Source organism: Oncorhynchus mykiss, chromosome 1 (genome assembly GCF_013265735.2).
Source record: "Oncorhynchus mykiss isolate Arlee chromosome 1, USDA_OmykA_1.1, whole genome shotgun sequence".
Classification (NCBI taxonomy): Eukaryota; Metazoa; Chordata; class Actinopteri; order Salmoniformes; family Salmonidae; genus Oncorhynchus; species Oncorhynchus mykiss.
In genome coordinates, this window is record NC_048565.1 from 58820143 (window position 1) to 58834566 (window position 14424).

Consider the following 14424-nt stretch of genomic DNA (forward strand, 5'->3'; position numbering starts at 1 on the left):
TTTAACTCAGCAAATCCGTAACATTGTGGCTGTAGGGTGGAGGAGGCGACTGATGGTGGGGAAAATAAATTCCTGAGATTTCCTCTGTTAGTGCTGTGGAAGTCATGAAAGTTTGTCAGCTGGTGGTTGTCAAGCAAATAACTTCTGGTCTCAAGGTAATTGACCGGATTAACATAAACACATTTAGCGGCTCCTGGGTTCCACGTATAGCCTACAAGCCACTGATGCAACCCTTTTAGAACATTTGAAAAAGTCTAATAAATCCATGTAATATAGCCTACACCACAATACATCCATACATTATTTATTTTAGGCAGGTCTAAAGAAACATGATATGAAGAAAATGTAGTCTATTTCAGAACAGAATAGCATACTCGGAGTTGTCCGTATGTTAGGCCCTGATCTGGCTATGCAGTATGGCTGTGGGTTACACTAGTTCATATAGCAGAAAAGATTTGCTTAGAATTCCATGGTGTTGTTTTATATTATTATATTACGAAGAATACAATTGATATATATATATATATATATATATATATATATATATATATATATATATATATATATATATATATATATATATATATATAAAAAAATATTATCCTAAGGATTTGAGGGTGTGCGCACATGCGGCTACTCTGTGTTGAGCAGTTAACAAAGAAACTGGTACTCCTATATGCTTAATTTAGAGTTATATATGTAACTTTAGTTGTGATACAAACGTTGGACTATATGTTTTGATTTTGAATACATTCTAACACTGCATGATGCAACTTTAATGATGATTTGGAAAAATGTGCATGAAAGGCATGGGCTCTGCTTTGTTTCTTGCACACTTCATCAGTCTCATTCACAATTTGAGAAGCACTTGATAATGCCTTGAATTTCCTGGCTGCATCCCCATTGTGTGGCCTTAGGCTGAATATAATAATTATAATTTCCTTCTCCAGGCTGCGTGCCGAAGCACCTCACTCACATGGCTCTCCTTTACGTGATCAGGTCTTTTCACAGGCTACAAGTGAAGACACAACTGCGCGTCCTTATCCAATTATTAGGCGCATATTGGAAGAACTGTCCACATTTACTTTTCGTCAGCCAACAAGATGAGTAGGCCTAACGAACAGCAAAAGCACTAGTCTGTCAACTGTCGACTATCCCCCATAGTACTAAAGTTGACCTATTCTGTGCAAGAAATCCAATATTCCAAATATTCCAGGTGTGTGATGCGATAGATCCAAAATTAATACAACCACTAGCATCCAAAAAAACTGTTTTAAGCAATGAGCCTGATGCAACGGATGAGAAAGTGTAGCTTAAAATGTTGATGAACTATTAGGTCATTTCTTCACATTATAAGTGCAGCAATGCGCACACGGCAGTAGGATATAAGTGAAAATCTTCCATTAGCTCGAAAACACCATTCTCAAAAGTGACCACAAGTGAGATTATGCATATACTGCTTCTATTATAAAGGTGCATTTTTATGGTGAAAATGATCTTCCCCAAAAATGAAACTCGTGCTGCGCTGCGTATGTCTGACAGGCTCTACACCCATTGTAAAGTGAATTAATGGGCTTCATTTTAACCTGTCTAGGACTCGCCAACAGCCAATGAAATTGCAGGGCGCCAAATTCAATCAACAGAGATCTCATAATTCAATTGTTTCAAACATACAAGTATTAGACACCATTTTAAAGAAACATTCTCCTTAATCCAACCACAGTTTCCGATTTCAAAAAAGCTTTTCGGCGAAAGCAGAACATATCATTGTTAGGTCAGCAACTAGTCACAAAGCATACAGTGATTTTTCCAACCAAAGAGAGGAGTCACAAAAAGCAGAAATGGAGAAAATTCATCACTAACCTTTGATATTCTTCATCAGATGACACTCCCGGGACAACATGTCACACAATACATGTATGTTTTGTTTGATCAAGTTCATATTTATTTCCAAAAACCTCAGTTTACATTTGGCTTTGCCTCCAAAACATGCAGAGAGCCACACATATTTACAGAAATACTCATAATAAACATTGATAAAAGATACAAGTGTTATTCACAGATTTAAAGATCTACTTCTTCTTAATGCAACCGCTGTGTCAGATTTTAAAAAAAACTGAGTACAGCGATCAGAGACCAAAACAACCCAAAAAGATATCCACCATTTTGGAGTCAACATAAGTCAGAAATAGCATTATAAATATTCACTTATCTTTGATGATCTTCATCAGAATGCACTCCCATTAATCCCAGTTCCACAATAAATGTTTGATTTGTTCCATAAAGTCCATTAATTATGTCCAAATAACTCCTTTTTGGTTTGCATGTTCAGTACACAATCTAAACTCACGACTCGCGGCCAGGTCCAGGCAAAAGTTCAGACGAAAAGTTACATTACAGTCTGTAGAAACATGTCAAACGATGTATAGAATCAATCTTTAGGATGTTTTTATCATAAATCTTCAATAATGTTCCAACCGGAGAATTCCTTTGTCTTCAGAAAAGCAATGGAACGCGAGCTTACCTCTCATGTGAATGCGCGTGACCAGCTCGTGGCAATCTGCCAGACCACTGACTCAAAGAGCCCTTATGAGCCCCTCCTTTAGAGTAGAAGCCTCAAACAAGTTTCTAAAGACTGTTGACATCTAGTGGAAGTCGTAGGAAGTGCAAAATGACCCCATAGACACTGTATTCGATAGGCCAAGAGTTAAAAAAAAACAAAAACTACAAACCTCAGATTTCCCACTTCCTGGTTGGATTTTTCTCAGGTTTTCGTTTGCCATATGATTTCTGTTTATACTCACAGACGTCATTCAAACAGTTTTAGAAGCTTCAGTGTTTTCTATCCAAATCTACTAATAATATGCATATATTAGCAACTGGGACTGAGGAGCAGGCAGTTTACTCTGGGCACGCTTTTTATCCAAACGTGAAAATGCTTCCCCCTAGCCATAAGAAGTTAAGAAGTAATTTGGCCACTAGGCTAAATGAGGTGTGCGACTATGATTTGAAAAAGTTCCTTGCCTTTGCTGGGCATCATTCACAAGTGATAATACAATGCAGTCGGAAAGTATTCAAACCGCTTCACTTTTTCCACGTTACAGGCTTCTATTGAAATGGATTAAATAAATACAAATCCTCATCGATCTCCGCATGTGTGGTTCCCACCGTGAAGCAGGGAGCAGGAGATGTGGGGGTGATTTTATTTAGAATTCAAGGCACACTTGGGTTTAGTGGGACTGTCATTTGTTTTTCAACAGGACAATGACCCAAAACACACCTCCAGGCTGTGTAAGGGCTATTTGAACAAGGAGAGTGATGGAAAGCATTCCAGGTGAAGCTGGTTGAGAGAATGCCAAGAGTGTGCAAAGCTGTCAAAGCAAAGGCTGGCTACTTTGAAGAATCTCAAAAATAAAATATATTTTGGATTTGTTTAACACTTTTTTTGTTACTACATGATTCCATATGTGTGTTATTTCATAGTTTTGATGTCTTCACTATTATTCTACAATGTAGAAAATAGTAAAAAAAAAATTAAAAAAAAACTTGAATGAGTAGTTGTTCTAAATCTTTTGACTAGTACTGTATGTAAATGTTATCATTAAGTTTTAAAACATATATGTGTGTGTGTGGTTGCAAAAATATCAACTTTTTTACAGTATTGTGTGTAGATTGATGAAGGGGGCAAAAACATTGAGTACGTTTTGGAAAAAGGCTGTAACATAACAAAATGGGGGAAAAGTCAAGCGGTCTGTATACTTTCCGAATGCACTGTACATTTTATTTTACATTTGAATCATTTGGTAGACGCTCTTATCCAATTACATTTGACTTCAGTAACGTTCATAGCTGACTCAACCTATTTATACATTTTTGTAATACAGTAGCCTACATGGTTGTTGTAACTAATACGGGCTGATACTGATCACAAAGGATGGCTGGCCCAGCGGCCGCTTGAGAACTCTCAGGTAGAGCACGTCTTGCCTGGGTTTGTTTACAAATAAGTAAAATTGTCACCCTGACACAAATGACATAACTGAGTCTTGCTTTAAACCGTTAAAATGACACCCAGAAGTGACCGCGTGTCCTGCGTTAAATTTGTCTCACAAACTCGCTGTTGAAACTCAGTTCCTTCCTTTGTGCTCATAGCTTCCAAATATGTTTCCCACAGATCAGCATCATGACCCTGCGTCTGTTTGAGCAGCTGATCCAGAAGCCCAACCAGCACATCCTCCACAGTCTGATGCTACGCAGCCTGGAGGAGAGGAACTACCTGGAGAACAAGCCCCAGGAGGAGAGGGAGCCCGTGGAGAACGGCCAGCCCCACGACTTCATGTAAGGGATCCCTCTGCCGAGTCTGTCCTCTGGCTGCAAGGGCTCTGGGGTTCTAACTATATAACTGCATTCAGAATTGTAGTGGAAATAAAAATGAATAAAAAATGTATACCCTCATTAGGTGCCACAACACATAATACTTCACAGATGGTGTGTCTAACTTGGAACCATTAATTAAATGGCAATGCACTACAACAACCACAAAAAGTAACTTGAGCATAGCAATCATGGAATTCCGAATATGAAATGGTTCCTCAGTATGGTGGGGCCTAGTCCTTCGTGACAGATTAAGAATTCACTGGCTTGGCCAGAGGCGAGATTAGTAGGGGCAACTAATGCAAATTCCATGGAATATCACTCCTTAATGAATTCTGCCTATTCTTTTTTCAATCTGTTCACATTAAGACAAACACACAACCCTAATAAAACAGATTTCATATCTGTGTGAACTAGTCTCTTTAAATTAGAAAATGCAATACCCACGCCTAGTATCCAAACATTAGGTTGAAATCCAACAATATGAAAGCATACAAGCATATTGTCAGAGACTCCTCCTTTTGATGTAAAATCACTAAGCTTATTGTAACCAATTACCTTAGTGATGTAAAATGTAATGGAATGCATTTTACATTGAATCTGCCAATGGATGTTTTGTTATGTCTTTCAGAGACCTTGAAGAGGACCCTCTGTTTGTCGACGACTTCTCTCCAGAGAACAGGTTGTCCAGCCCTGATTGGTTGAGCAACTCCCCAACACACAGTCCTTACCACGCTAAGCCTGATGGAAAGACAGAGGTCCACAAGATTGTAAACAGGTACACAGTATTTCCTAGGAAACATGTGCCTTATCTTGTTACATATTTTAAACTTTTTGGAAGTAAGATACCTGCATCATGTAACCCTATAATGTTTTTATTATGTTTGCTTCAGTTTCCTGTGTTTGGTGCCTGATGAAGCCAAATCCTCGTCTCATGTGGAGGGAACGGGTTATGACACCTACCTAAGAGACGCACACAGACAGGTGAGTTCTCCAGGTCTCTCATGTTCTCTAGCTTCTAATTCACTGAATTCAATAGAGATCTGGGTTGTGTTCATTAGGGTACACCGTTGGAAACCGTTTTGCACGTGTTTCTTATTGTTCTTATATAAGTTCAAACAGTATCTCCCTGTGTCACTCGGTTTTGAACTGTTTGCTTCTGATTCGAGCCTACTGAACACGACCATGGAACTCTGATTTGTTACTAACACTGAATGGATGGCATGTTGTCTACCCAATGTCATAACTCAACATCATCATTGTATTCATCTTTTCTTAGTTCAGGGACTACTGTGGGATCTGTCAGAGATGGGACTGGCGCGGCACCCCCAAGGCCATGGAGAAGTGTGACCTGGACAGTCCCTTCTTCGAGGGCCACTTCCTCAAAGTCCTCTTCGACAGAATGGGCCGTATTTTGGATCAGGTGAGTTTGAAGTCAAGGAAAGATCTCAGATTTCCAGAAGATTCTCTGTTAAAAGTGCTTCTTAGTCCAAGACTAGGTTTAATCTGTGTCAGGAACACCGGCCCAGAATGTTCAGACAGGGTATCAATTGGATTAAATACTTAAATCTGCTTTGTGAGTTTAGCGATATTGTGGTAATCTTGACTCATCATGGTGTACCTGAGCTCACTGACTGTCCTTTCTCTGTCCTCCAGCCTTATGATGTGAACCTGCATGTGACGTCAGTGCTATCCAAGCTGTCTCTGTTACCCCACCCACACATTCATGAGTACCTGCTGGATCCCTACATCAACCTGGGCCCCGGCTGCAGGTCCCTCTTCTCCGTCATCGTCAGGGTATGTTGAGGAATCAACATGAGCAGATACTCAGATACCCTCTATTGATCTCTCATGAATTGATATTGAAGTGATTGTAGTAAGGTAGTTAAGGTTGTGGGCCTATGGAGGAACAATCTTTGTTGAGTAGAGTCAATCTTGAGTATCAATTTAGTTAGGGCAATTATGTTATAGTCACGTTTATGTAAACATAACAATTTCCTCAATCAGGTTTCCAACCATTTTATGCGAGCAAAGTACATGTTGGATAAAGAATGTTATGACAGGCCTGATGGAAACATTTTCCGGTCGACTTTCCAAATGTCGACAACTAAATATGCAAGACAAGGTGTCAGTAAAATTAATTAATGTGAGAAATGTCGGTGGAAACGCTTTTATGCGCAAATATGTATATAACGACCATCATATCAAAGTAAACTTGGAGTCACGCAGTGACATGTTGTGTGGTCCTCCCACTATGAGTCGGAAAAGCATGCAGTTTATTTATCAAGCTACAAATGAATTAAGTTACGATGAACTTCACAGGGTGGTGAAAGTGCAAGGTGATGAGCTTGATGCTCCTTTCCAATCAACATTGAGGGTCTTATTCTGGTGACCTGACAAATAAAAACGATCTCATCATAATAATCTCATCATGTAGGCTATACGTGCTCTATAGCCATTACTGTACCTGTGAGCTGTTGGCTACTAGATAACGCAGAAAATGTTTTGTTGTTGTGAGGAAACCACTCAGTAGAGTTGAAAATGCAATGGAAACCCATTTAAGTTGTGTTTTTTATTTGGCACATGGGAATTTAACTGCAAAAGGTGTTTTCTATGTACTACGTCGTCACACAGCCCCTTTTATCTGCAACAAGTCAGTTTGATGGAAACTCCTCTCCTCTGCATGAAAATCTCTTGCCAATTGGATGGAAACCCAGCTATTGTCAGTATTGAACCAGCTCTGAGCCTTTTTATACTGTAACACTGATTTTCCCCTGTGCATGTCACTCTTGTCAGGTGGTTGGGGACCTCATGTTGAGGATTCAGCGCATCCCAGACTTCACACCCAAACTCCTGCTGGTAAGAAAGAGACTGCTTGGTCTCGAACCAGAGGGTCTGAAGTAAGTACTCTGTGAAAGATTTCTGTACTTCACAAAATATAGTAAGATGTGTTGAATTCAGGTAGAAAAGATATGTTTATGTCGGGTAGCTACTAGCCAGATGTATTTAATTTGAAGTGGATGTGTTAAGGTTTGACAGTTTCTCCAGGGATTTTTTCTGCCATTTAAACCCTTGGGTGGGCCACCTAAGCGGGCTGCCTAAGTACGTACATGCAGTGTCTTCGGAAAGTATTCAGAACCCTTGACTTTTTCCACATTTTGTTACATTACAGCTTTATTCTAAAATTGATTAAAAAAATAATAATCATCAATTTACACACAATATCCCATAATGACAAAGGGAAAACAGGATTAAATATAAATACACATTCATAAGTTTGAGGTCACTTAGAAATGTCCTTGTTTTTGAAAGAAAAGCACATTTTTTTTGTCCATTAAAATAACATCAAATTGATCAGAAATACAGTGTGGGCATTGTTAATGTTGTAAATGACTATTGTAGCTGGAAACGGCAGATTTTTATGGAATATCTACATAGGCGTGCAGAGGCCCATTATCAGCAACAATCGCTCCTGTGTTCCAATGGCACGTTGTTAGCTAATCCAAATTTATAATATTAAAACACTTTTTCAATTATGTTAGCACAGCTAAAAAACTGTTGTGCTGATTTAAAGAAGCAATAAAATGGGCCTTCTTTAGACTAGTAGAGTATCTGGAGCATCAGCATTTGGGTTTGATTACAGGTGCAAAATGGCCAGAAACAAAGAACTTTCTTCTGAAATTCGTCAGTCTATTCTTGTTCTGAGAAATGAAGGCTATTCCATGCGAGAAATTGCCAAGGAACTGAAGATCTCATACAAAGCTGTGTACTACTCCCTTCACAGAACAGCACAACCAGAATAGAAAGAGGAGTGGGAGGTCCCGGTGCACAACTGAGCAGGAGAACACAAGTACATTATAGTGTCTAGTTTGAGAAACAGACAAGTCCTAAACTGGCAGCTTCATTAAATAGTTACCCCCAAAACACCCATCTCAACGTCAACAGTGAAGAGGTGACTCCGGGATGCTGGCCTTCTAGGCAGAGTTCCTCTGTCCAGTGTCTGTATTCTTTTGCACATCTTAATATTTTATTTTTATTGCCCGGTCTGAGATTATGGCTTTGTCTTTGCAACTCTGCCGAGAATTTCTTCTTTAATCAGGACAACAGTTTTCAGCTGTGCTACCATAATTGCAAAATGGTTTTCTAATGATCAATTAGCCTTTTAAAATTATAAACTTGGATTAGCTAACATAACGTGCCATTTGAACACAGGAGTGATGGTTGCTGATAACGGGCCTCTGTACACCTATGTAGATATTCCATTAAAAAAACTGCGGTTTCCAGCTACAATACTCATTTACAACAATAGTCATTTACAACATTAACACTGATCAATTTCATGTTATTTTAATGTACAAAAAGTGTGCTTTTCTTTCAAAAACAAGGACATTTCTAAGTGACCCCAAACTTTTGAACGGTAGTATAGACATGTACAGTGCCTTGCGAAAGTATTCGGCCCCCTTGAACTTTGCGAACTTTTGCCACATTTCAGGCTTCAAACATAAAGATATAAAACTGTATTTTTTTGTGAAGAATCAACAACAAGTGGGACACAATCATGAAGTGGAACGACATTTATTGGATATTTCAAACTTTTTTAACAAATCAAAAACTGAAAAATTGGGCGTGCAAAATTATTCAGCCCCCTTAAGTTAATACTTTGTAGCGCCACCTTTTGCTGCGATTACAGCTGTAAGTCGCTTGGGGTATGTCTCTATCAGTTTTGCACATCGAGAGACTGACATTTTTTCTCATTCCTCCTTGCAAAACAGCTCGAGCTCAGTGAGGTTGGATGGAGAGCATTTGTGAACAGCAGTTTTCAGTTCTTTCCACAGATTCTCGATTGGATTCAGGTCTGGACTTTGACTTGGCCATTCTAACACCTGGATATATTTATTTTTGAACCATTCCATTGTAGATTTTGCTTTATGTTTTGGATCATTGTCTTGTTGGAAGACAAATCTCCATCCCAGTCTCAGGTCTTTTGCAGACTCCATCAGGTTTTCTTCCAGAATGGTCCTGTATTTGGCTCCATCCATCTTCCCATCAACTTTAACCATCTTCCCTGTCCCTGCTGAAGAAAAGCAGGCCCAACCATGATGCTGCCACCACCATGTTTGACAGTGGGGATGGTGTGTTCAGCTGTGTTGCTTTTACGCCAAACATAACGTTTTGCATTGTTGCCAAAAAGTTCAATTTTGGTTTCATCTGACCAGAGCACCTTCTTCCACATGTTTGGTGTGTCTCCCAGGTGGCTTGTGGCAAACTTTAAACAACACTTTTTATGGATATCTTTAAGAAATGGCTTTCTTCTTGCCACTCTTCCATAAAGGCCAGATTTGTGCAATATACGACTGATTGTTGTCCTATGGACAGTCTCCCACCTCAGCTGTAGATCTCTGCAGTTCATCCAGAGTGATCATGGGCCTCTTGGCTGCATCTCTGATCAGTCTTCTCCTTGTATGAGCTGAAAGTTTAGAGGGACGGCCAGGTCTTGGTAGATTTGCAGTGGTCTGATACTCCTTCCATTTCAATATTTTCGCTTGCACAGTGCTCCTTGGGATGTTTAAAGCTTGGGAAATATTTGTATCCAAATCCGGCTTTAAACTTCTTCACAACAGTATCTCGGACCTGCCTGGTGTGTTCCTTGTTCTTCATGATGCTCTCTGCGCTTTTAACGGACCTCTGAGACTATCACAGTGCAGGTGCATTTATACGGAGACTTGATTACACACAGGTGGATTGTATTTATCATCATTAGTCATTTAGGTCAACATTGAATCATTCAGAGATCCTCACTGAACTTCTGGAGAGAGTTTGCTGCACTGAAAGTAAAGGGGCTGAATAATTTTGCACGCCCAATTTTTCAGTTTTTGATTTGTTAAAAAATTTTGAAATATCCAATAAATATCGTTCCACTTCATGATTGTGTCCCACGTGTTGTTGATTCTTCACAAAAAAATACAGTTTTATATCTTTATGTTTGAAGCCTGAAATGTGGCAAAAGGTCGCAAAGTTCAAGGGGGCCGAATACTTTTGCAAGGCACTGTATATACACAGTTGAAGTCGGAAGTTTACATACACCTTAGCCAAATACATTTAAAATCAGTTTTTCACAATTCCTGACATTTAATCCTAGTAAAAATTCCCTGCCTTAGGTCAGTTAGGATCACCACTTTATTTTAAGAATGTGAAATGTCAGAATAATAGTAGAGAATGATTTATTTCAGATTTTATTTCTTTCATCACATTCCCAGTGGGTCAGAAGTTTACATACTCAATTTTTTTTAAATGTTTACCTTTATTTAACTAGGCAAGTCAGTTAAGAACAAAAGTGGGTTAACTGCCTGTTCAGGGGCAGAACGACAGATTTGTACCTTTGTCAGCTCGAGGATTTGAACTTGCAACCTTCCGGTTATTAGTCCAACGCTCTAACCACTAGGCTACCCTGACTTGCATCATAAATTAGTATTTGGTAGCATTTCCTTTAAATTGTGTAACTTGGGTGAAATGTTTCGGGTAGCCTTCCACAAGCTTCCCAAAATAAGTTAATTTTGGCCCATAAGAATTTTGGCCCATTCCTCCTGACAGAGCTGGTGTAACTGAGTCAGGTTTGTAGGCCTCCTTGCTCACACACGCTTTTTTAGTTCTGGCCACAGATTTTGTATAGGATTGAGGTCAGGGCTTTGTGATGGCCACTCTCATACCTTGACTTTGTTGTCCTTAAGCCGTTTTGCCACAACTTTGGAAGTATGCTCTGGGTCATTGTCCATTTGGAAGACCCATTTGCAACCAAGCTTTAACTCCCTGATTTAATGTCTTGAGATGTTGCTTCAATATATCCACATCATTTTCCTCCTTCATGATGCCATCTATTCTGTGAAGTGCACCAGTCCCTCCTGCAGCAAAGCACCCCACAACATGATGCTGCCACCCCTGTGCTTCACGGTTGGGATGATGTTCTTCGGCTTTCAAGCCACCCCCTTTTTCTTCCAAACATAGCGATGGTCATTTTGGCCAAACAGTTCTATTTTTGTTTCATCAGACCAGAGGACATTTCACCAAAAATTACGATCTTTGTCCCCATGTGCAGTTGCAAACCGTAGTCTGTCTTTTTTATGGCGGTTTTGGAGCAGTGGCTTCTCATTACTGAGTGGCCTTTCAGGTTATGTCGATATAAGACTCGTTTTACTGTGGATATAGATACTTTTGTACCTGTTTCCTCCAGCATCTTCACAAGGTCCTTTGCTGTTGTTCTGGGATTGATTTGCACTTTTCGCACCAAAGTACGTTCATCTCTAGGAGACAGAATGCGTCTCGTTCCTGTGCGGTATGACGGCTGCGTGGTCCCATGGTGTTTATACTTGCGTACTATTGTTTGTACAAGATGGACGTGGTACCTTCAGGCGTTTAGAGGTCTTGGCTGATTTCTTTAGATTTTTCCATGATGTTAAGTAAAGAGGCACTGAGTTTGAAGGTAGGCCTTGAAATGCATCCACAGGTACACTTCCAATTGACTCAAGATGTCAAGAAGCTTCTAAAGCCATGACATCATTTTCTGGAATTTTCCAAGCTGTTTAAAGGCATGATCAACTTAGTGTATGTAAACTTCTGACCCATTGGAATTGTGACGCAGTGAATTATAAGTGAAATAATCTCTGTAAACAATTGTTGGAAAATTACTAATTGTGTGCATATATATGCATATATATACATACATACATACATACATACATACATACATACATACATACATACATACATACATACATACATACATACATACACAAATTCAATCATTTATAAAATCAATGATTCAAAATATATATAAAATATATATGTGTACAAGACATTAGGAACACCTTCCTAATATTGAGTTGAACCCCTTTTTTCCCTCAGAACAGCCTCAATTTGTCGGCATGGACTAAAAGGTGTCGAGCATTCCACAGGGATGCTGGCCCATGTTGACTCCAATGATTCCCACATTTATGTCAAGTTGGCTGGATGTCCTTTGGGACCGTGGGCCATTCTTGATACACACGGAAAACTGTTGAGCGTGAAAAAACCCAGCAGCATTGTTTTGTATACTCAGTGTATATAGTGAGGTTATTGACACCCTTGATCAAGATGAGCAATTATAAAATCAATAATTCAAATACTGAGCTAAATTATATTATTTTATACTAATATAGTTGCTCAGAGAAAGATAGTGGGGCAAAAAAGTATTTAGTCAGCCACCAATTGTGCAAGTTCTCCCACTTTTAAAGATGAGAGAGGCCTGTAATTTTCATCATAGGTACACTTCAACTATGACAGACTAAATGAGAAAGAAAAACCCAGAAAATCACATTGTAGGATTTTTAATGAATTTATTTGCAAATTATGGAGGAAAATAAGTATTTGGTCACCTACAAACAAGCAAGATTTCTTGCTCTCACAGACCTGTAGTGAATGACCTGCAGAGAGCTGGGACCAAAGGAACAAAGCCTACCATCAGTAACACACTACGCCGCCAGGGACTCAAATCCTGCAGTGCCAGACGTGTCCCCCTGCTTAAGCCAGTACATGTCCAGGCCCATCTGAAGTTTGCTAGAGAGCATTTGGATGATCCAGAAGAAGATTGGGAGAATGTCATATGGTCAGATGAAACCAAAATATAACTTTTTGGTAAAAAAACTCAACTCGTCGTGTTTAGAGGAGAAAGAATGCTGAGTTGTATCCAAAGCATGGAAACATCATGCTTTGGGGCTGTTTTTTTGCAAAGGGACCAGGATGACTGATCATGTAAAGGAAAGAATGAATGGGGCCATGTATCGTGAAATTTTGAGTGAAAACCTCCATCAGCAAGGGCATTAAAGATGAAACGTGGCTGGGTCTTTCAGCATGACAATGATCCCAAACACACCGCCCGGGCAATGAAGGAGTGGCTTCGTAAGAAGCATTTCAAGGTCCTGGAGTGGCCTAGCCAGTCTCCAGATCTCAACCCCATAGAAAATCTTTGGAGGGAGTTGATTTGCCCAGCAACAGCCCCAAAACATCACTGCTCTAGAGGAGATCTGCATGGAGGAATGGGCCAAAATACCAGCAACAGTGTGTGTGAACCTTGTGAAGACTTAAAGAAAACATTTGACCTCTGTCATTGCCAACAAAGGGTATACAACAAAGTATTGAAATAAACTTTTGTTATTGACCAAATACTTATTTTCCACCATTATTTGAAAATAAATTCATTAAAAATCCTACAATGTGATTTTCTTGATTTTTTTTTTCTCATTTTGTCTGTCATAGTTGAAGTGTACCTATGATGAACATTACAGGCCTCTCTCATATTTTTAAGTGGGAGAACTTGCACAATTGGTGGCTGACTAAATACTTTTTTGCCCCACTGTATGTTCTTTAACAAGTAATACTTTATTTTCTCTCAAAGGCACCGTTCCAAATGTTTTGAAAGCCCTAAAGATTCTTAAAATGAAAATAGTCCAAAGTTTAGTATTTGGTCTCATATTCCTAGCATGCAATGACTACATCAAGGGTGTGACTCTACAAACTTGTTGGATGTATTTGCAGTTAGTTTTGGTTGTGTTTCAGACGCAGGAGGTTGGTGGCACCTTAATCGGGGAGAACGAGCTTGTGGTAATGGCATGAGTGGAAGGGTATCAAATACATCAACCACATGTTTTCCACGTGTTTGATGGCATTCCATTCGCTCCGTTCCAGCCATTATTTTGAGCCGTCCTCCCCTTTAGCAGCCTCCACTGGTTTCAGATCATTTGTTGCCCAATGGAAATGAATGGTAAATCATGAAATTTGTCATTTTGGAGTCCTTCTTGTAAATGATAATATATGATTTCTTAACACTTCTACATTAATGTGGATGCCTCCATGATTATGGATAATCCTGAATGAATCGCAAATAATCATTATTATTTATTCACGATTCGTCCAGGATTATCCGTAATCATGGTACGAAATGGTTTGTATGGAATGTTTCCCCAAAACTTTATTACTTTTGCTCCATTTTTTTGTGTGGCGGGGTGTGGCTTGACACAATAA

At 39.3% G+C, this 14424-nt stretch overlaps 1 protein-coding gene across 2 annotated transcripts in view; it reads left to right on the forward strand.

Moving 5' to 3' along the window:
- fam160b1 (family with sequence similarity 160 member B1) overlaps positions 1-14424 on the forward strand; it is a 29830-nt gene that overhangs the window by 11773 nt on the left and 3633 nt on the right. For both annotated transcript variants that reach the window (XM_036980882.1, XM_036980886.1), the window contains exons 12-17: positions 4172-4335; positions 5003-5149; positions 5265-5355; positions 5651-5794; positions 6028-6168; positions 7168-7271. In XM_036980882.1, the coding sequence (XP_036836777.1) occupies positions 4172-4335; positions 5003-5149; positions 5265-5355; positions 5651-5794; positions 6028-6168; positions 7168-7271 (791 nt within the window). The remainder of the gene's footprint in view (positions 1-4171; positions 4336-5002; positions 5150-5264; positions 5356-5650; positions 5795-6027; positions 6169-7167; positions 7272-14424) is intronic.